Source organism: Rhinolophus sinicus, linkage group LG01, assembly GCF_036562045.2.
Source record: "Rhinolophus sinicus isolate RSC01 linkage group LG01, ASM3656204v1, whole genome shotgun sequence".
NCBI classification, from domain to species: Eukaryota; Metazoa; Chordata; class Mammalia; order Chiroptera; family Rhinolophidae; genus Rhinolophus; species Rhinolophus sinicus.
The window spans coordinates 62,744,545-62,768,622 of NC_133751.1; the positions used below are offsets into that span (position 1 = coordinate 62,744,545).

At 41.1% G+C, this 24,078-nt stretch overlaps 1 protein-coding gene across 1 annotated transcript in view; it reads left to right on the plus strand.

Moving 5' to 3' along the window:
- Positions 1-24,078, plus strand: part of HGD (homogentisate 1,2-dioxygenase) — a 44,544-nt gene that overhangs the window by 15,328 nt on the left and 5,138 nt on the right. Inside the window, exons 5-12 of the mRNA XM_019729646.2 lie at positions 11,177-11,236; positions 12,897-12,988; positions 14,124-14,158; positions 14,980-15,059; positions 15,604-15,703; positions 17,744-17,868; positions 20,299-20,403; positions 22,739-22,865. Of these exons, the coding sequence (XP_019585205.1) occupies positions 11,177-11,236; positions 12,897-12,988; positions 14,124-14,158; positions 14,980-15,059; positions 15,604-15,703; positions 17,744-17,868; positions 20,299-20,403; positions 22,739-22,865 (724 nt within the window). The remainder of the gene's footprint in view (positions 1-11,176; positions 11,237-12,896; positions 12,989-14,123; positions 14,159-14,979; positions 15,060-15,603; positions 15,704-17,743; positions 17,869-20,298; positions 20,404-22,738; positions 22,866-24,078) is intronic.

Sequence of the window (24,078 nt, forward strand, 5' to 3'; positions counted from 1 at the left end):
AGCCCACAGATCGTTGTTGACTTGAGTATCTTCCTGATGGTACTTCCTGAGCCAGTCTGTATATCTATCACTCATAACATCACCATGAACTTATGTGTCCTTGTTTTCCCCCAGTTGGCTGTACAGGATTCTACCTTCAGTCTCTCACAAGCCCTTTGAATCCATTGACCAAGGCCATGTTACTCACAACTGGGATGAAGTCGATCCTGACCCTAACCAGGTAACTGGGTCCTGTGAATTGGAGCACACCATGTATCCGAGGCCTTGAATAGAAATGTTTAAGTCAAGCCTGAGTGTTGGAGAAATTAGACAGTTTTAAAAAATAAATGCTAAACGTATCTGTTCTTTTGCTCAAACTTGGGTGGGAATTTTGCATTTGATCGGTTATGTGCATGCACACTTATGTGCATGTAAGTTTGTGTTTTTCTAGCCTAGTGGCTTCTAATAGGTAGGTACAGAAGTGGTTCAGACTTGGCAGGAGTGCCAAGGTGACTTGGATGAATGGAAATTATACAGGCTGGTGAAAATATCTATGTGCCCATAGGTTTGTTTATGTGTTTGTTTTCATCTAAATTTACCACAGAATATAGAAAACACATTCAACACTTACATATCTGAAAAGAGGCCTCTGATATAAGGATGAACTGGGTTCTGTAAGTCTATTGTGGTGACAGATTGTTATCACATTCTCTGCAGACCTAGGGATTTCCATTCATCGCCTAAGTTTCCTCCTTTTGGTTTAGTGACCAGTGGGATTTTCCTCTGGGCATTAGTATTATTAATACATTCTGCTTTCACTAATGAGACAGACCCAATGCTATAATGAAGTGAGCTTTATTTTGTTTTATTTCATTTTACCTTCTGAGAACTCCAGGGTATTTATTCCCTTTGTCCCTCAGCTTAGGTGCACGTCACTGATAACAAGTATATAATACAGGAAGAAAAACAGACCCAGGTTTGCATCCCTACCTTCCACTACCTGCTGTGTCCTTGAGCCACAGTGTTTTACCTGTAAACTGGGATGGTCAGACATCTGCCCCGCAGTGCTGTTGTGAAGATTATGTGAGAGAACGGGTGTGAACATGCTTCACACAGTGCCTGGCACACAGGAGGCAAGAATCACGACTCTGATGCAGCCATTTTGATATCTTCACTTAAAGGCAGTGATAATACATATGAATCACAGAATTTATATCCACATAAATTTGTTTTCTCATTTTATATTAATTTTTATTCTGAGGTCCCCGTCTGCCAAATTGGCACAAAATAACTTTGTCCTGGTCTTGCCTGGGAATTGCTAGTCTGAAAAGGTGCCAAAGTAGGAGAAGAGGTTGGGCTTTGCTGGTTGGTCCCCCTCACTGGGTAGTGTTGAGACGCCTATTGTTCTGCTACTAACATGCCAGGTTTGGGCATGAAATCAGTTGCAAGGCCACGTCTGGTCCTGTCATCTTGGATATACCACTGGGCCATTCCCTCGTTCTGGGAGTTGCCAGGTCACAGGTTCAAGATACCCCACCACCACCATTCAAAGTCCACACAAAGTTCCTTTCTTTCTTTCTTTCTTTCTTTCTTTCTTTCTTTCTTTCTTTCTTTCTTTCTTTCTTTCTTTCTTTCTTTCTTTCTTTCTTTCTTCCTTCCTTCCTTCCTTCCTTCCTTCCTTCCTTCCTTCCTTCCTTCCTTCCTTTCTTTCTCTCTGTCTCTGTCTCTCTCTCTTTCTTTTTTTCTCCCTCTCTCCCTCCCCACTCTCCCCTTTCCAAAGCCCAAGGAAATCTGCTGCCTCCAATACCAAGATACCAAATCCCCTTTCCCTCAATGACTGGATTTTTTTCTGTAGAACCAAAGCCAGAATAATCATAGTCACTTTTGGATTCCTGCTCTACTCCATCTCTTCCCTAATTATGGAAACTCAGCGAATTAAATATCTGCTTGAATGCTACTCGGGGACAAAAAGGGAGGCATTCAGAGTGGGGAAAATGTAAGTTAACAACTTAAAATATTATCCGCCTCACAGCCATTTTGAAACCAGGATATTTTGTCTAAACTTCCATTTGTGTGAAGTTTAATGCGTGAAGCAGACATCCTCCCCAGTCCACCATGAGCCTATATAGTGCCTTTGAGCACATCAGAAAGTCAGCCCCTGCTCCAACCCCAATCCTGCAGGCACAGTCCCCTGCCAAGACATAAGGCCAGGCTTTCAGCTGCTGCCCCTTTCCCCTTCTGCCAGTCAGGGCCCTTGTGTGGTACACAATTTGTATAGCCAACCTGGGGACCCTGTCTTCACTTTGTCCTTAAGTCTCACCTGGGCTTCTAATCCAACACTATCTCACCACCTTCTCTTCTACACTCTGGGGTTAGGAATGCATCTGGCACACCATCCTCATTTAATTATTTACTTCGCTGCTGATCTCATAAAGGGCCACACACCACACTAGCCAAAGTCACTGCTCATTCTCTGAGAAGCTGTTTGACTCCTCAGTGGGTTACATCTCAAATTCTAATTTCTCTCTTAGAGTTAAAATGGCCACATTTGTTTGATTTTGATTTAAAAATAGACCTGACTGCTTAGTAATGTAACTCCATCTTCCATTAGAAAATGTAAAGGATGGATACCAATACTTTGGTAGGATTCCTGGTTGGGATAAATAAATTAAGCATTTATTACATACTTTGGAAGGCTGAGAGGGTATTTGGATCACAATAAGTTTTCTAATTCTTTTCTTCAGGTGGCACAGAGAATTCCCACTTAAGTTTCTGACAGTTCTCTCAAGCAGAGCCAAATAGCATATTATGCAAAGGGTGGTTGTAAAATCAGCAAGTAAAAGAAAAATTAAGTATAAACAAAATTGTCTCTGAAAAATCCCTTAAATCACCCATCAAGTGTAGGGTACATGGTTTTGTGTGTGCTGCCTTGTATGGTAATTCTTAGGTACACTAAATTTGAGAACCATTGAGCTAGACTAAAGAAGGATTACAGGAAAAGTCCATAGGCAGATGACTGGGAATTCAAATCCTGGAGATGACTATTAAATAACTAGTGGTTATTTAATAACTAGGGTGGGAATGGGGAGTCCAAGTGCCCCTACCTGCTCATATCATCCACTCCAGTCACCTAAGACTCTAGAACCTTAGTACATTTTTATAGATTTGATTGTGGTTGTGTGGGCAACAGAGGAGCCTCACTTATTTCATATAATTTTATTTAGCTTGTGGGGTTAGGTTTGAAACCTAATCTTTAAGAAAAATGTGACTCTACTGTGAGTGTGGTATGTAATATGCTCAGTATTATCATTTTATTATATATTATTATTTCTATGACTACTATTGTTACATTTTATTTAACATGAATATATCCTTTTATAATGATTATTTTGGGGTATAGGTGGCTTATTGATGGAAGCTAAACTTGTTCTGATAGAATTTTTCTGATTTTGTCTTATTATGAAGGTAACAAATACTTATAAAAACTCAAATGATGCAAAATTATCAGAGTAGGAAATGGAAGTCTCCCACCATAGGTGGGAGTCACGTATGCCATTTGGACATGTTAATTCATTATTTCACAAATAGTTAACGTACATTTTGAGAAGAACGTTTGAGGCAGCTGCATTAAAAAAATGTGAGTTAATACAGAGGTATCAAAATAGCTACATGAAAAGTTTCTGCTTCCTCTTCAGTAGAATTTCAATACATATTTATTTCCTCCCCGCTCCCCATGTTTCCCCTTCTAAACTTTCTTTGCATTTCTCCTTGAACTTGTTACCTTTCCCCAGTTTGAATTCCTTCAAACACTTTCTATATGGTGGCCACCAAACGAATTTCTTCTCCAATGTTTCCCTGGCTCATTTTCAAACTTGTGCTCACACACTTTGGGACGGATGTGCCCCCAGAACTCAGTACTGCCTCTATGAACACTGGCTCCATCAACGCAGTGGTCTGTCATCTTCCTGCTCTGTGATCTCCGTCACCTGCCATCCTGCTTCCCTTGCCCTAATACACACACCCTGGCGGTTCTTGCTCCATCTATGCTTTTGTCTTTTCATTTACACCTTCTTGACAAGTTAATATCTCTTTCCAATTTTATGCTTAATTAATAACCACAGCAATCTGCATTCATCACCTGCCCCCACTCATAACCTCTTCCAAATATGTATTGCAGACTCCCACTGAGAAAGTCTGAGAAAATTCTATTTAGGTACCTATCTGACAGTTGAAGCCTGTATGATAGGTATGTCTTCACCTGTCACAGATCAAATCAAATAACTCAATCAGCTTCACCAACTCCCCACATCTCTGGGAATTTGAAGACCTGGGAATTACTAATGTTTCCTCCCAGAGAACATCATGGCATGTGCTATCGTCACTGTTATCTCTTTGATACCCTCCCAGGAAGATTGGGGACTATACCTACAAAACTTCATTTTCATTTAGAAATATATTTAATCAATTGTCTAAGAATTAATGCAAACTCTTTTAGAGTATATTTAGATTCAGCCTGTGGACATTACAAGTTCAATCCATTAATATCTCACATAAGGAATATACCTGATTTTGTTCATCATTCACCTTCCTCCAACTTCTGGAATCTCAAAATTCAACAAATAAATGTGCATCCAATTTAACTGTGATTTTACAGGTTTCAATTAGCATTCCTGAATCAGCAATGCTCTTAAAGATCAGAGTCCTTTATAAAGTTTATCTTTCGTATTACAAAATCCCCAATCTCTTGATTGTTGGAAAGTCAGACTCTTGACCCAGTTAAGGCTCTGCTGAGGAAATTACCTTTTAGTTCTCAACCAATATAATTTGGACCAAGTGATAAACACCTCAAAGCTAATTAAAGACTACAGCAAAAATTCCCTCTGCCTCCAGGACATGCAAATTATCAAAAATGTTTCAAAACAATACACCTTTACAGGGTATTTGCTGTCTAATTTGACAAATTGTTCAGGTCTCACCATCCATCCTAAAAGCTCTGTCCCTTCAAAAATGTCTTGGGTTTCCCACCTCTTTAAGCTTTTAACCCCTTGTAATTCACCCTGCCCCAACCATTCTATTGAAACTATGTATGCCTTCTTTAAACAACAACAATGCACCCCTTACCATGAATACATGTTTTTATTCAAAATTTATATGGAAGTGTCAATCAATGCCTAATAATGCCTCCAATGCAGAGTTAACAACTTCTAATGTTTTGGTTTCTTTCGTCCCAGTCTTTTTCTTTGTACATATATGTAAATAAATAAGATCTGGGCTTCCATGCAGCCAGAGACCAGAAGTAATTGAATATAATTTCAACCTTCATTTGCTTTTCTTGAAAACATTAAAGAATATCGAATAGATGGCCCACGACACTTTCTAGGTCCCCTTTCTCCGATTTTTCCCAGGCTCCAACCCTCTCACACCTTGAGAGCTATGTCTCCGTCAACTTCATACGACCTGCACACGCCTTCAGTGTCCTGCACACGCCTTCTGCCACATAGTAGAATCACAAGTGTTTGTGGAATGTATTCCCTGATACCACAGATCCCATCAGCCTGTAAATAGACTGGATTCCTTTTCCCTAAATGCACTCACTGGCGTTTGCCAGCTTCGCAGCCCACATTGCCCCTTTCAGCCCTTTTGACAGCTTGCTGGCTCTTTTTACAGTACATCTCCATCACCTAACATTTTGTACTCCTTGGAAAGATGTTGGGACTGTCTGCAAACCAGATGATTTCATTGAGTCTGTCTCTTATTTTCCACATATAAGAATGTTAACTGGATCCTGTGCGAGGGCTTATTCCTGAGGGAACATTGCTGAGGGAACATTTATATTTCTCTTCCAGAGTCATTTCTTCTTATCCATTTCCTCATTTTTTCCTATCAGAAAGTGTCCACACTTCCAGGGCTATAGGTTCCCTGAGAACAGACTGTCATGTTCACCTCTAGCACCTAGCATAAAACCTGGCACACGGAGAGGTTCAATAAATCATTTGAATGAATTCATATCAGGAGATTGGACAAGAACGCTAACCCTGAAGTACTTAGCAGGGAGGTCCCAGGAGTCAGACGGGGCCAAGGCAACTTAGCACTGGAGGAACAGTAAATAAGGTCAGATGGGAAGACGAAGGACAAGATCAGGAAAAGGAGGCAAAGCCTGGGTCCAGGAGCCACGAAGATCATGAATGGTTTGAGAAGCAGATCAAGACAACCTGGGAGTAAAGAGCTTAGCGTGCACGTTACTAAGAGAGGCTGAGAAAGTGTTGGCATCAGTTCTTAGTTAAACAAAATAAAAATGTAAATGCTCTAAACCATCCATGTTTTCACTTTTAAAACAGAGGGAATAATCATAGGAGTTTCAGATGGTTGTTGTGACAATTAAATGTCATCCCACAAATATTTACTGAGTGGTTACTATGTTTCATGCTCTATGCTAGGTGCTGAGTAATGAATGTAATGTCTTCAGCTTTATACTCAAGGTCAAGGGCAAATGGGAATCGAGGTTTCTTTCCATGAAAAAATGTTATCCAAAACCCATGAAGGCTCATCTTTGTTTGTAGTGTCATGAAAGACTTTTGAAAGTGACTTGAATCCTCCTTACCTGTGCACTTGCCTATTACCTAAAAGAACTCCAATGGGTCTCTCAAAGCATGATTTCTCTCCACACCAGACATGTTGCCTTTTTCATCAAATTGCTAGATTTGCTGAAGAGCTCAGTGATCCACTATTTTATTTTAGTCACCCTCCACTCCCTGCCCCCAACAATATACACACATCTTCCCTAGTCTAGACTGAAACTTACTGTAGTAGATTACCCTGGGCCTTTCCTAGCCATAGCTGGACAAATAATTACTGACATAATGGAATTACTACTACAAGTTACTTCCAAATTCTTGGGTAGATGGTAACAACTTCTAATGATATGTCTACCTCTAGCTAGCCAATGTTGTTGAGAGAATCTAACTCAGCTAATCCAGCTGAGAAAGGCAATTTGGGAGAGAATCTCAGTAAATCAAAGAATCTCAGTGTTCAAAAGGATCCTCGGGTCATCCAGTCCAAGCTCCCGATCTTCTGACTATGGAAATAACTGAGGTCAATTCCCTGGTTTCCTTTTCATCCCTGAGCATGACTTTCAAATCTTGATTATTAAGTATTGCCACTGATTCTCTGTCTTTCTCCTTTGGTAATCTTAAATAATTTTTAGTTCTAACTTTGGACTCCCTTTTCAAATTATTTTTGACCTCCTCGTTTCTAGTAACTAAAAATTTATTTTCCAACAGAATTTACAGAATACAGCTGCAAAATAGGTGACACATGATAAAATTGAAAAGAGAATCAGATGAATTCCCAATTATAGTCAGAATCTTCAACACCTCTCTCCAGTTGATAGAAGAACTAGACAAAAAAATCAGAAAGAATATGGAAGAACTAAGGGTTTTTCACATGTATAAAGAAGTTACTTACATTTTAGAAATAATCTTTGGACTTTTAGAAACAATTTGTCAATTTACTAGGTATTGCCTGAATGTCATTTTGACTTCCAAAAATCTCACGTTTGTTTTTTAGTCTTGTTCTTTGAGATATTAGCAATGTTCTCAGTGCCTTATACTTATTTGTTCATTCAATCATTCAGCACAGATTTATTAATATCCACTATAGTCAAGACATTGCATGGTGTATTACAATTGATATCATTATTTTTGAAATGTTTTATAATTAAATTCTGTGTATGTGGTATTTAGCAATACTATATAGTTTAACAAAGGAAACTGTTAAAAAGTCATAGGACTAAATCAGTTAACAAGCACCCTTTGTTACTTTCAAAAGTTCTTCTTAGTCAACCAATCCTATTCTTTATCATGATTTGGTTTTTGCAATGCTGACTTCAGGCTCCTATCATGGGTAGGATGGGGGGAGTGTCTGGAAGAAAGGGCTGTCATCTTGGGGTCCCAGAAACATGGCCTTAATACGGGGCAGGATGGTCTGATAAACCCTCAGTTCGGTAAAGCCCAAGACGGGTCTCTAAGTCAGCCAAGGATGTCTATAGACCTCTGCCTAGTCTCTGCTCGTCTCCAGCCAGGCTCCTCCAGGAAGGACAAATGCTTGAGATGCCTCTAAGAATCAATACTGGAGTCTTTTCTGGTGAGAAAAATGCCCAGCTTTTGCATCTAATTCTATACTTACAGCTTCAGGTAAACTGTCCAAAATAGAGATGTAGATTGCTCACAAAAGCCTTTTTCCACAGAAGCACAACAGGCTGAAATGTAGCAAAAGGCAAGCAACAGAAAATTCACTCTGGGGTTTGTCACTTGTCTGGGTTAGCCGAAGGTAAGGGAAAGTAAACTTGATGAAAAAGGGACAATCCAAAAAGAAATTTAGGCCTCATTGGGAGAAGGGCACAAATATTTGGTTACTATAGAGCAGTACCTTATCTCATTTAATCTTTCCAACAATCCAGTGAATAAGATATCATTATCATAATACTCCTGATGAGGAAATTCAGGTTTTTGAAAGACCGTCCACTCTCTTTGGGTGTCTCTCCTTTTTTTTTCTTTTTCTTTTTTTTTTTTTTCTTTTGTCTTTCTCTTTTTTCTTCTTTCTATTTTGTTGCAGGTTTGTAAATACTTAGCCTTCTATTATTTAAACATCCTTGCTATTTGGTAATTGGCATGTCACACCACATCTGGCCCAAGATACCACAATTTAGTTGACTGATTAATGGTTGGTTGGTTGGTTGGTTGGTTGGTCGGTTGGTTGACTAAGTAGACTTTTCTGAACATGACGTTGACATAATGGAATTACTACTACATCTACAAGACACTTCCAAATTCTTGGGTAGATGGTAACAACTTCTAATGATATGTCTACCACTAGCCAGCACCCCATGGTTATATGTAAGAACAAACACAATCCAGAGGGAGAAAACGACTTGTTTGAAGTCATAGAATAGACGAGAAGCGTCAATAGCAGAACTCAGGTCTCCTGGCTCAACCTAATGCACAGCCCCCGTGGGTTGGCCTTGGATCAGAGCATGTGATTAAGCTGAACATATGGATTCAGCAGATGTTTTTACTCTTCACTCCATGGATTCTTCCTGTTTATCCTCTCCCCAGATCTCCCTCCTCACATTTAGCAAGATGTTACACCAAAGCTCCTAACCAGAATCTTTTGTCTGAAGATTCAAAGCTGGCTTCTCCTTGTGGGTACTGGGTTTATCAGAACCACCTGCGGGTCTTTATCATCCTTCATGATATGCTAAACATAAGCCCTGTACAATCCACTGCCATCAGATCCAGCCGATAAACTACTCCTTTCCCTATAGCATCTCCATTATTTGAAGGGTATCCCTTTTTGCATTAGGGAAGGTTCTTCAAGGCCATTGCCTCCTCTCTCTCTCTCTCTCTCTTTTCTGAACATGATGCTTAGTTCAGAAATACAAGAATTTCTGGGTTGGGTATGCTGATTCTTAAACTGTAGCTGCACATTAGAAGAGCTTTTATAAAATACTGATGCCTGGGCCCCTCCTTCACAGATTCTGATTTAATTTGGTCTTGGGTCTCAAAGACTGTCCAAGTGATTCTCATGGGTAAACAGAGTTCAGAATCTATGGATAGATCTACAAGTTTGCCCAGGCAACTATTGATCTGATATTTAAATCCCTTCCATTAGGTCTAGAATGATGACTCTTCTGGAACCAAGATCTAGGTAGTATTATCTTCCCATAAATCTTCCTGGGTACACAAACTCTGCACTGCTGCTATAGAGGGAAATAGCAGGTAAGGTTAGTAGTAGACCAGAACCTCCCCTCAAAAAGCCAGTAGTGCTTAGTTGTGGCCCTTCCTGATGTCAGGGGAATATTCTCCTAGGTCGGTGGTTCTCATCCAGGGGAAATTTGTCTCCCAGCTGACATTTGACAATGGATACATTTTAGGTTGTTACAACTTGAGAGAGTGCTACAGGCATCCAGTAAGCAGAGGCCAGGGATGCTGCTAGATATCTTACCATACACAGGACAGCTCCGTACAACAAAGAATTATCCAATGCAAAATGTCAATACTGCCAAGGTTGAGAAACCCTTTCTAGATCCTTGCTCTCAGGTTCACTTTTCTCCCCCAGGAAATATCATACTTAATTAATTAGTCCTTCTTTCTGAAGCATAATTTCAATAGTGTTTTTCAAATCAACATTTTATATCCTTTTTAAGTAGTCCCAAAATGTGATAACCCTGTGTTGCTTTTAATAAATAAAGGCTGCTATCAGAGAAGCAGGACAATCCCAGTGCTGCCTTTTCCACGTTCTGCTTGCATTGCCCCTTAGCTGCCCCTCTGAAATACAGAATGAGCTGAACCCCACGACCTAATGGAGGCCCTACCGAGCCTGCCTTAACCAGGCAGCAGTGGATCCATTCCTCAGGGCTACTCCATGAGATATCCTGAGGCTGCTGGGTTTATCAGCTGCCAGCCCAGCTGGGTCAGAGCTGCTGCCAAGTTGACTATTGAGTACCGGGCTGACATTTCGAGTAGGGCCCAGACCTGCTGATTTTTCTCCCCACTTCTTTAGATCATTTCATTATTAAATTAAAGATTGTTGTGATTTAAACTGAACCATCAGGCAGCCTGGGGACAAATGTGGGGTTTGGTGAAAAAATTGAACCTGGTACTGCATTTACCAAATCCAATCCCAGATGGGAGTTTTTCTCTTCAAGAAATAATTCAAAACTGCAAGGACTAGAAGTAGAAGTAGAACCTTCCCCTGCAGTGTCAGGAGCCCACACAGAGAGGCTGGCATGCCAGGAAAGGGAGCTGATTATAAATAGCATTAAAAGCAGCATCAGTCAAAACTCACTGCTGTGCCTGAGCAAAATGTTAAAAGAAACAAACAGCTTCTGAAATAAGAAGCAATGATCTTTTTCTTTTTTTCTTTTTGTAGTTGAAAGTGCTAAGGAACAAAGACAACATATATGCACGTAGGTTACACACACACACACACACACACACACTACATACACACACAGAACCCAACTGAGCTCCTTTAAGGAAATGACGGATAATTATTACATTTAAAATAACAAAATCACAAGTAGTCAGAGCCTCACAGGGAGCTGCTTTCTTTTTTCTGTATAATTGATGTTATTTATTTAGAAGTCTATGGTTTCCCTTTGTGAAATAATTTTCCTGTATGTGTATTTTTTTTCCAGCTTAGATGGAAACCATTTGAGATTCCAAAAGCATCTCAAAAGAAAACGGACTTTGTGAGTGTAAGTCAATGCTACCCACACCTTCCCAATTCTCTCCTTTATTCCGTGGTGAGTGATCCAGCCATTTGCAGGCTGACCGCCAAACAGAAGCAGCCTTAGAGTCAGGCAGCCGACACAGCACCACCTGTCTCTGCTTTGGGACCGCAGAGGGATGTCTTACTTACGCACACCATATGGCCCCTGACTCCAAAGGGCACTGGTGGGCTATTTACAACATCTCCAAACGGTCAATGGAAATAGAGCTTTTACCTTCCTCAGGTTTGTTTTTAGAACAAAGACTCACTTAATAGTCTGGTGAAGCCTATATTTTTAAATACATACAATAAATTACATAAGATGACAAAGAAACCGATTCTATTGCAATGTAATGATAAAAATATTAAAATAAATTTGGTTTGGTATATAATGATAATTATGCTTCCTTATTAATGCACTGAATCACAAAATCTATGAAAAGATCTAACAACTATAATTATTAGAAATATGAGCATAAGTGGATGAACGACATTTTGGGATATCTGTAACAACTATAGTGTGATATAAAAATATCCATGATGTCTATCAATGTCAAGGTGATAGGCACTTTTAATACTGCTGTAGTTTGTTGCTTACTTTCACATTAATTAAAGGAAGTGATAAATTTCAATCAGAGGTTAGTGAAATAAATATATAATTTTTCCCATCCAAGTTCATGAACTGCCCTAAATGGACCCTTGGGCTAGAATAGCATCAACTCAAGGTAGCAACTCTAGTTAGTACAATGCTCATTAGAAGTTCTGCTTGGTAGTTATAGGTGCTGAGAATATTGGAACACCTATGCTCAGAGCAAGGACTATGTAGGGAATGAGGAAAGGAGCGACAAGGATATGGGACTCAAAGAAGCTCGTGGAAGATTCTGCAGACCAACCTCAGTTGGTGGCTTACTTAGGGAGAATCCAGGTGCCCAGCCACAGGCCAAATTTTTGGATTACATTGAACTCCTTATCCATACTAAGTGTTCCAAACCTTGTGTAGACTCGTCTAAATAGATCCCAAACTTGCAAATTGAGTTGAAATACAAGAAGAAATCCCCCCACCCTGTGTGAATTATGGATACCTGAAGGAGCAGAGCTCCCTCCTTTGGGGCTCTCCATCTGCAGGTTTGGGGCTCAGGGCTGTTTGGAGGTGGCCCATGTGTTAAGATTGCCTGGACTATGGATTATCAGCAGAGAGGACTATAGTTGGTCAGAGTGCTTCCCTCTGTCATGTTCTGGAGAGATTAGGCTGACCCTAATCATTAGGAGAGGGCTGCCCACATTCTGTGGTGTATTTGAGGGCATTACCTGGTCCCTAATGCTGCAACCTTCCTCCGCAAGTCTCCTGGGTGCCTGCTTTTACCTCCCATAAAAACTCTCCAGGTTGATCTTAACCATGAAACTGATAAAATGTTGCAGCCATTAAGACAATCCAGATCTAGGACCATGGCTGGCCCAAGGTGAGCCACCACCTACCAAACATAAGTCAGTCCATTCCGAGTTCCCCAGAGGTACCTTGGATCCTAAATGTCCCACTGGTTCCAAGGTCCTAGTACCAAGACCTTGCCTCATGAGGTTCAGGGATCTCGGGGATCAGGAGGAGGGCCAGCCTCGGGCCCTATCACACTCACCCTTCCCTCTCCCAGGGCCTGCACACCTTGTGTGGAGCTGGAGACATCAGGTCTAACAACGGGCTCGCCATCCACATTTTCCTGTGCAACACCTCCATGGTGAACAGGTAAGTGGCTTAGTGCTGGGGCAGAAAACTCTCATTCCTCGGGAGCCGTGGCCAGAGGGTAAAAGCCACATGGTTGTTTTTCTTATTGTCTTTTCCCCAGAGCAATGTTGATATACATTTATTAATAATAGTAAACGAGCATTTCTATCTTGACTGACTGCTGTGACATGAACAAGAATGTCACATCACAATGCAATTAGAAAAGGGACATTGGGGCACTGGAGAGCAGGAGTTGTCCAAGAAGCATTTTTACTTTAACCAGGTTTGGGTTAGAATATTTTTAATTTCTAAGGTTCCCCAGGGCTATTCTTCAGTCCAAAGTCACGCTGCATAAGCAGCCATTAGGGCCACCTTCTGGTGGCAGGTCAGGCTGACAGACTTTGGTTTCAGTTAATAACTTTGTGTGAGCTTAAAATTCCTAAATAGAGGAGCTTACATATTAGACTTTTTTTAAGTCAGAAAAATATATGTGAATGGCATTCCTGCCTTTTCATTAGGAAACAGAATATCAGAGTGATTTTAGAACCAGACGATTGTATACAAAGGCAATTCCATTCTTCCTGGTTGAATGAGCTTCTCTGAGCCATGAATCAGGGCCAAGATTATAGCCCTATGACAAGGCACAGGAGATGTCCCTTTGGGTCCAACCTCATATCAGGCACCTCCTCTCTCTTCTCCTGAGCCACACTAGCCTTTAGTCAGTTCTTCCAAAATGCCATGTGTCTTCCTGCCTCAGCGCACTTGCACATGCTGTTCCTTCTACCTGGAATGTTCTCCTCCCTCCTTAAACCCTTGCGTAGATGATTCCTTCAGATCTCAGGTCAAATGTCCCCTTTTCAGGGAGGCTTTTGCTGGCTCCTCAGACTAGATCAGGTCCATTATTCTTTCATTGCCCTGGACCTGACTTTCACAGCGCCATTATACTTTGCAACGATATAGCTCTACAACTGTTCGATTGCCTTTGGACTTCCTACTAGACTTCATGAGGGCAGAGATTGGGTCATTGTGCACGTCATTTTATACCCAGAATTACACCTGGCACATAGTGGGTACTGAACAATAATTTTCACAGTGAACTAATTTGTCTGGATGGTTTTAAAACTAAAACTCACAGGAATTATTTTATATGTTTCAGATGCTTTTACAATTCAGATGGGGACTTCTTGATTGGTAAGTTTTGAAGATTTCAGACCCCTTCACTGTGAATTGGGCCCTAGACACAAGCTGCTTTTTAACTTTACATATATTATTTTCCTTCATCCTTCAATCTGTCTCAGTATAATTTACAGACTGAGGTCTAAAGGCGATTGGTGGTCTGGAAAAGATTCCTAGTGCACCTCAAAACCCAAAATCTATTTCCCAATCTCTCTGTCTTTGCCCATTTCTGCTGGATCCTTCTAATATGGGAGATCTGGGTAGCTGAAATGAAATGAAGAGTAATACTAACATATGATTAACTTATTAATATAGTTCTACTTGCGTTCAAACTAGCCCAAGAAAAGACTATCTGTCATTAATCTCTGCAATTTAAATACAGATTTTCATGAGAGCATCTAAAATGGAATGTCTGTTAGAGATTTCTCTGGTCTGCCATTCTTTTTTATGGTTTTAGTGCCGGTATTTTGGAGTGAACATTTTGGTGTAGATATTAGACATGCATATGCCAGCCTCCTGTTGGAACTATCAGAAATGGGTGGTTTTCTATCCTACTTGGCTGGCCTCTTTGGTCAATCTATAGAACTGTGCACATACAAACTCCTTACCTGACAACTAAAAACAAAACAAAACAAAAAAACAGTTCATTCATGTTCTTCTCGATAATAAAATAGCTAACTTAAGTTGTCAGAATATACATTTTTCCCCTCTGAGACTCAATAAAGCTTTTTTCATTTGGAATGGAAAAGCAAATGCAATCTTTTAAGCCTCTTACTTTTCATGAAGTGGTTCTTGCATGAAAAGAGTTGCTCATTGTTGCCCTGTCTTATTTTTAGTTCCCCAGAAAGGGAAACTTCTCATCTATACAGAGTTTGGCAAGATGCTCGTGCAGCCTAATGAGATCTGCGTCATTCAGGTGAGTGATGTGTCCCCCTCTCTCTGCCTCTCTAATTTGGGAGCAATCAGACGTGGCAGCTGCTGCTATTTCCAACTCTAAAATTTCTCTGTCATGTCTGGGCAATGGGGAGGGAGTATGAGTTACATAGAAGGCTCCCTGTGCAGAAGGGTAAGCAAGCTTGGTTGCCTGCTTTGTTTAAAATAGTGCACAATCAAAAGCACAGAGCATTATCAGTTCACTTTCCTAAATATTTATACACACTCTGAATAAGGCCCTAGATGTGGGTGGAGGTGCAGTGAAGATGAATTTCTTTAAAATTTGGCTAAACCAGGGCATAGTTATCTGTGAACCCAACAAGAGAATAGACTAGAATTGGTTTGGTCACAGATGTGATTAGGAGTTAAATTTTCATTTCTAACTCATCTTGGAGTTGGTCATCTCTCAAACATAGCTCAACAGACTCTAGCTTTACTTGTGCACATGGGGCTGGCTGTGGCTCTGGGGCTTCTTTATAACTACAGGTGTGATTTGAGAGGACACTAGTGTCTGCTTCCCATTCCAGAGAGGAATGCGGTTCAGCATAGATGTCTTTGAGGAGACCAGGGGCTACATCCTGGAGGTCTACGGTGTCCACTTTGAGTTGCCTGACCTGGGACCTATTGGTAAGTCTTCACTACAAGCCTCTTAGCCTGACTTGACATATAGGACACGGACACTTGCTTGCGAGTTAAACGTGCTTCTCATTATCTCATTCAAACTTCAACTTTCCTCTCTAAACAACTTCTTCTCTTGACCGAGTGTAGTTGGGAATTTCAGAGACCTATTAGAACTCTCTGAGCAACATTCAGACTTTCTTTTCAGATCTCTAGGTTCGGGGGCTCCATGCAGTATGGCTGACCCAATTGATGAAATGAAATCTTCATTAATTAGCTCCATCAGCTTGTCTCAGCATCCATGTTGTACTCAGGGGAATGACAGGAACCTCATCAAGGGTAACACAAGCCTCTTCCCATAAACTACACCATAACAGAAAATGACCCAAGACAACCCATTATAAAGTTCTCTCTAGAATAGCATATAGACCATTGGAGAGCAAGACAGTATATAATAGATTTCTGGTTATATAGTGTACACTTTATATAATGTATAGTAGAAGTTTGGGTTACTGTGGGCCAGGTCACCAGGAATAGCTTCAGAGAAGTGATGAGATTTGCCTAATTCTTGATGAAAAATTGATAAAAAATAAAGAGGAAAGGGGACAGCTTAAGCAAAAGCATACAGTAAGAGGGAATAAGCTTTGTAACTAGAAGAGAGATCATTTTCTTAAGGTAATTGGTTGTGTGTAGACAATAAAGTGGGGAAAGCCATAAAAATCTCCAGGGCTATATTTCTATGGAAAGAGGGAAAAGACTGAGAGACACATAATATATGAATCTCACATTCCTAATGACACACTCCACTCCACAAAATCTACACACTTAACAGTCAGAAAAGCTAAATCACTCAATGCTATGAAGGAGCTAGAAACCACAGACTCCATGAGGCAGATTAGAATTTTCCAAAGTGAACAAAGAACCCCCCCATCCCCGAGGCAAGCTGGAGTCAGGAGACACAGGAGAAAAGTAAAGGTAGTCGGAGTGGTTGTTCTCAAAACATGTCTTGGAGTGGAAAGAGTGGTTGGGAAAATTGGCCCTTGGTTTCATCTCTGGTGTGTTTGCTAAAGGTGGTGGCCACACCTCCCAGTTCTTTCCTTGCTTGTCAACAGCTTTTTTAGAGCAAAACTGGGACTGGCCAACATATGCCTTTCGGGCACTCCCCTGGGAGGATCCAAATAGTCAGACGAAGGTGGGAGGCAGCCGAGAGGCAGCTGGAGCCATGGTGGGCCGTCTGTCATCCTGCTCACCACACGCTCTACCCACTTTGGTCTGGCTTCCTGCTGCTCTACAGTCAGCATTAGCCTCCAGGTTCATATACCCTCCGGAAAATATGTATAATTTTCTAACCAACTTGGGGCTTGTTGTTTTTTTTTTAAACCCCAGGAGCTGGAAATGATAAAACACTCCCCAGGTCTCTCCTCTCAGAGTTAAATTATGTTTTTGCACTTATGCTTTTCATTTTTGGTCTTCTGATTTATTTTCTTTCTCTGGAGGAAATATTCACAAAGCAAAGTTTAGCAGGCAAGTCGTGAATACCTTCTCCCAGACAGATTTGTCAGGCTGGGCAGCAGTTTTACAGACTTGGATTGATTCTGAGTTGTGTCTGAGGAGCAGAGGCATGCCTGGGCAACAGTAGGTAACCCTTTCTTTCTCAAAGACTATAGATGAGTTCTAGAGTTCTCAGGGTTTTCTTGGAAAGAAGAAGCTCTAGTATTCTATCTTCCCTTGTCCTCTTTTCTAATCTCTTCCTCTTCTTCCCTCCTCTCACATGTAGTGATGAGATAATGCACGTAATGTGGTTTTATAAACCATAGTCACTCTACAATTTTAGGAGGTGACACTAGAGATAATGATGATAATTTTCATGATTTTTTTTCCTGATCTAAAGGTACCAGACTGGGAATCCAATGAGCCTTTGAACAATAAAAGCAAATGGTGGAATAACTCTTAACATGGAAGAAAGCCCTTTTCCTTTGTGCAACCATGGGCATCTTTCCTATGCGACTTCAGAAGTATCTAAAAGTTGTTTGGGTCATTGTTTTCTAGGAGCCAATGGCTTGGCCAATCCTCGTGATTTCTTGATACCTGTAGCCTGGTATGAAGATCGCCAAGTGCCAGGTGGTTACACTGTGATTAATAAATACCAGGGCAAGTTGTTTGCTGCCAAACAGGTAAAATAAGAGGGTTGGTAGGCACGGGAGGGGATGAATAGTTATGGAGCACCTACTGATTTCCAAGGCCAATGTTAAATACTTTACACATATTCTTTTATCTTTAGTACATAACTAAGATGCTACAAAGTATTATTTGTCTTATTTGTAGTCGTGAAAACAGGTAGTGCAAATAATTCACCAGATGTCACAATAAATGGTAAAACCACCATTTGAAGCAATATCTCTCTGACTCCCAAAGTCATGATCTTTCTGTTCACCAAGCAACAAAAATCCTGGGAAAATGTCACTCTCTATAAATGGTGGGGAAAATGTAATCTACAGACAGGGTAATGTGTTCTGAAAAGGGAAATGAGTTAACAAGCAGATCATCTGAGATTTATATTTATCAATGGATACCATATTTCAAATACTAGATAAGATTGATACAAAACAAGTAGAATTCAGTTAAAATAGCTTGATTTGGTTTATAATGCCAACCTGGTAAACTCAGAAGATAAAGAAAGGCATAGATAATAATAAAAAAATAATACGTAATCTATAATATATACTAATATAGTATATAATTAGTATATATATTAGTATATAATATATAGTATATAATTGGTATATATTATTCCTTAATGTACTGAATATATAATATATTAGCATAAATAATCATATAACAAAAATAATCCAAAGATCTCTTCTGTTTACCAATATTTGTTTGCTTTATTTTTGTCCATTTAACTTAGTGCTTGTATTTTGCCAAGGCATGTTATTGGACAGCATTTAGAAGGTATGCTAACCAGTAGAGGCCAACTAGTTTGGCACTTAAAATTAATCCCTGATGGCTAGTTGTCACCCTCATTGACACATTGCCACCCTCATATTATCTGGGTCAGGATTTCTAAAAATGTGGTTCAGAGACCATTTGCATAAAAAATTCTCAGGGTGGCTTGTTTAAAATGCAGGTTCTTAGATACTACTCCAGCCTGGCAAGAATGATAACCTTTAGGAGTGGCGTGTAGAAAGCTACATTCATTTTAAGCATGTTCTCCATATAATTTTGACATACAGTTGCTAGAGAACCATCATTCTAGAGACAGCTAGCATCTCCACTGGTTTCTACTTTCCAGGTGAACCCCAAATGGTTATTCTCTGTGTGAACTCCCACTGATCCATTCTCCCTTTTCTACCATGATCTGAGCCCTGGGAGTTGACCTATATGGACTGTATCACCCAGGTTCCGTAGCCAGCTGGACTTTGGTTGGGTTCAACCAGTGGCAGGTCCTTACAGGAAACTGGAGGGCATGAGGAAACACAAGATGGGGTTTTTCTCCCCCTGCTTTTTCCCTGTTTGGGACTCCATCCCTCCATGATCTCAGTTCCTGTTGGGTATCCCCAGAGGCCTGCTGGAGCCATCTCATACTGGCTTGCAAGACTTGATATACACATCTCTTCCTAGCCTTGTGTTGGGTGACTTCACATTGGTAGCTCAAATATGATCATGGTGAGAGTATGTATACCCCAGAAATCAGCAAATGCTACAAATCAGAGTTTTTTACTTTTTTTCCCAGAGAGCTAGTTGTAAAATATTTATCAGCACACCACTGAGCAGCCCCCTTCTTCATGTTTCTAGCTCTGTCTGGAGTCCTGTAACAACATTTCCTTCCCATCTCCCACAGGCCCAGGAATGGCAATGTCTTCACACTATTGCTAGGCGCAGGTACCAGACCATCTCTAATCAGTTTACATAACACCAGTCACACTTCTGTAAGTTGTCCTTTCAGTAAAGTCTTTCAAACATTCTGAATTGGATGCTGTTTCCAGCCAGACCTATATCTGCAGTGGGGACAACCTCCCTATAACAGAACACGATCTTCTTCTACCCAGGACAGGCCCAAGAAACATCTCCTTAGGACTGCTCTGAAATCTCACGCATTTGGAGCTGGAACTCTTAGAGACCTTCTTGCCCTCCTGCACTCACCACCCAGGCACTGTGTCTATTGGAAGCTTCTCTGGGTAGCAATTACCTGGTGAACAGTCATAGCTAGTGCCTGCCCTTCACACCAAGAAACCCTGAGGGTGGCCCAGATAGTCTGAGAATTGCTGGCATCCACATATTTTCACAGTTGTGTTAAAAATTGTTGAAAAGGCACTACTTAGAGAATATGCTGTGCTTTGGCTGCACATGTGATCAGAGGCAGCTGCAGCTTGTGAACTGGAAAAGTAGGGTTAGTGGCTAAAGGAGGGATGGTTTGAGGGTGTGTGAAGCAACCACGGAATGAATAATTCAGGGTTACACTTCTCCCAAAGGATGCTATTATTAAATTATTAGAACCAAGTCAAATGAAAAACGAGACAGCGATGTCAAGTACAAACTGTGGAATCATAGCTACAAAAGCATTAGGTGCTGAGATCACCCTTTCCTGCTTCTCTTGTGAGCAGGATACTTCCCCATTCAATGTCGTGGCCTGGCATGGGAACTACACCCCCTACAAGTACAACTTGGAGAACTTCATGGTCATCAACGCAGTGGCCTTCGATCACGCAGTAAGTCTGGACCATGGAGGGACTTAGGGGAGGGGCCAACCCTTGGAAGAGAGGGGTTTACAGTAGACCCCTAACATTCACAGATCTAGCATTTCCAGTGTCACCTTTGGAAGCCTGAAATATAGTCATCTGTCATTGTGCTGATAGGAATTTGAATCCCCTGCAGCAAGGCTTCAGTGATAGAGTAAATAACACAGCTAGTGAGGGAGCCAGGCCAGACACTCAACACTCACCCGTGAACACAGCTCAGTTCTCTACATAGATTAGTCAGAGTAATTCTCCTAGACAGCTAAAAACTTGGTTTCTTCATGGAAAGTTTATCCCAAAAAGAAAACCAACTGCTAATCTTAGTGATGGAGTGATGACAAAGGAACATTTCTGGATTTGGAAAGTTCTCTGTCCTTCCCACAAATACCAAGAGTCTACTTGCTCCGGCTGTGTACTCCAGAGCCTCCACGCTTGGTTGTTTCTAGCAAGGATGGAACAGACGGCGCTCTTCTAAGGTTACTCATAATGTTCAGTGTTTGAACTTAAACCAAAGAAATTCTAGACCTCGATCACATTTTTCATTCATGTAAGGGCCGTAAATAGGTCCCTGGTCCACACTGCAGGCCCCTAAGGACCCATATTCTCAATAAAGTGCTAGTTCTGGGATCCTGGGGGAAAGTTTCTTTTGCAGCTTAGTTCATAATAGATTAACTTAACTCACAAGCTGGAGAGATAATTAGAGCAAAAGCCAGAGAACTGGAGACAGAAAGATTACTCTAAGCCAGTTCAGCTTATCTCTGGGGGGATGAAACTACCTTTCTGAAAAAACAGCAACTCTGAATAAAACCAAACAGGAAAAGAGAATAAGGCATCAAGCCCAAAACAGCATGAAAAAGGACCCTGAGACACTGATAGAGCTTTATTTGATCCTCACTATCTTATCTTTAATCGATTAAGATCATTTCTCATGACAGATGAAGTATTAACTCTCACAGCAATAAGAGTTGGTTTTTTGAGTTGCATTTACCCAGGTTCAATCTCCTCTGTACTGCTGCTATAGTTATTTTTCCAAAATTCAGACCTGATCATTCTACCACTGCATTAGAAAACCTTTGCAGGCTCCCTGTGGTTTAGGATGAAGTCTGAGCTCTGAAGCGTGGTATTTGATGCTCTTCACCATCTGGCCGTGGACTCATTTTCCATCACCATTTCTTGCCCCTCTCCCTTCTGCCAATGTACTCTGGGCTTTAGCTTTCTTGCCTCTTAATAAAATCTGTGTGCATTTTGATGTCTTTCTTATTTTCTGTGCTTAAAAATGCCTTTTCCTTTCTTTCCCTCCTTCCTCACGTTTCCTTCCTTCCTTCCTCTCTCCCTCCCTCTCTTGCTTTTTCTTTCTTTTTCCTTTCATTCTTCAGTATCTATCTCAAATGTTATCTTCTCTTTGAAGCCTTCCCTGATCCTCTCAGGTAGAGATAGGCACTCCTTCCTCTGTACTCCCTTGGATCTCTATTTATAAAGCTAGATTGCCCTCAGCCCCTGGCTGTGATTAGTTGTTCATGCACCTGCTTTATTACTCTTTCAGTGTACCTATACCCCACCCCTCCACCAATAATGCTAAAGGGGCAAGGAATAGATTTCAATCATCTTTAAATCCAGACCCTAGCATGGCATCTGAAAGCAGTCTGAATCAATATGTTCATTGATTTCAATTAAATTGAACCTCAATCTTTTCACCGAAGGACGGTCAAGTTCTTTTAAAATCAGAATAGCGTCCCCCAACCTATTCCCCTTTACACTCCCACCACCCAAACTCGTGATGTAACTGGGGTATTTTAGACCTGAGAGTCAAAGGAGAGCAAGGAAGCAATGAGGATACCATCTGAAATCTCTGTGATCCCTCAAAGAGAAGCAGATCCTACATCTATACCAAAACTTGGACGTTGTTTTATTTCTATGTCCACCTAACTCTAAGGATCCCTTCTGTCAAGAGCACCATGTGGCCCAGCTCAGCACTGGTCACCCCAACCTGAGCTTGGGAGGCAGGTACCACTGGTTCTCAGACCCACCAGGCAGTGCTCACATGAAATGGGGCTCCGCAGGGTGAAAAAACAGCTCCAAATCCTCTTAGGTGGTGTTAATTCATTTTGCTTCAAACACAGCAAGAGGGGAAAGTCAGATGAGTGATTATTACACCTCAGTGACAAGCCCAGACTTCTTAGTCTGGCCTGTGTGGTTTGATCAGAAATTTGAGTGTCACCTTAAAACTCCTTCATATGTGGGTGACATGTGTCTTTGTGCAGTCATCTCCCTTTCCTCGTGTATTCAGTCTCTCTTTGTGCTCTCATAGGACCCATCCATTTTCACAGTGCTGACTGCCAAGTCTCTCCGTCCCGGAGTGGCCATCGCTGATTTTGTCATCTTCCCACCTCGATGGGGGGTTGCTGACAAGACCTTCAGGCCTCCTTATTACCACAGTAAGTCTCTCTTTTGCCAACACATTCGGTATTTGGAAACCAAAGACACAGCAAAGTGATGAGCACCGTCACCGGGAATACTGCCGGAGGTGTTTCTGGACGCCCTGCCCTGGCTGGAGTTCAGGATCCTGCCTCCCGAGGCCTGATGTGGCTGAGTGGGCAATTTGGGCATTAGTAGGGGCCCTCAGAACAGAAGAAGGCCACTTACTGGCCAAATCCCAGGACCTTTCTCAGGTGACACCTCTATAATTGAGAAAAGGACACAATTAGAAAAGCACACTAGATGCTTTGTGAATAAAGTTGTAACAACCTATGTCCTTTCTGAAGAGTGTCATGCCCATCACAGGCCCAGTTGTCTTTCTGGAACTTAGTCCGCTAGAGGACCTGTTGAGAAGAGAGAGAGAGCTGCTCTGGCTTAGATCCTGTACCTCATATGCTAGTCCTTGATAATGCACTGTATTGAGGTTTGAGAACATTAAGGGACATAAAATCAATTAGAATGCCTTTTCTTCAATGTTTATTACCAGGGCCCACCCTCAGAGAGTTTAATTAGTTTGTTTTGAGGTGGAACCTCAAAATCTGCATTTTGAACTAGCAAGTCAGGAGATTCTGATGCAGGACGTGTACAGAACACGTATCAAGGACCACTGATTGCCTGGGGCTGTCTCCCCGCCCAGGAAGAGGGATCAGAGCAGTCTGACTTGGGCAAGGCTGCTACTATGCCTCAGCTCTCAACCTGCTTCTTGATCTTGGTTTGCAGTTCTGATTACCTGAAACAAATGGCCTTGTGAAATGCTTCTTAGACTTTTTTAAAAGACTCAAGTAAATTTGGCCCAGGACAGATAGATCTCAAAAAAGGTATGATTGCCCCAAGTTAGTTGGAAAAAAATCACAGAACCCCAAGTTAGAAATATTTTTTTACCAGAGATATTTAAAATATTGTTTTAGTAACAATCAAAACCTTTGCTACCTTGATGTGACTGTATAGAAGTGGAGAGTTATTTCTGTGGCAATATTGCCTCCAGTCGTCTTAATGCACCTTAGTCAACTGGATTCAGCATTAATCAGAAAGGCAAAGTCTACTCTCCCACTGTCCTTTGAAATATAGAAAATGATACAGAAATGTCATCACCAAACTCACTGCTACCTAAATTCGTATTCATATCATAGCTGAATTCTGTCTTGCTCTCTTCTTAAAATTAGGCCATGAAGG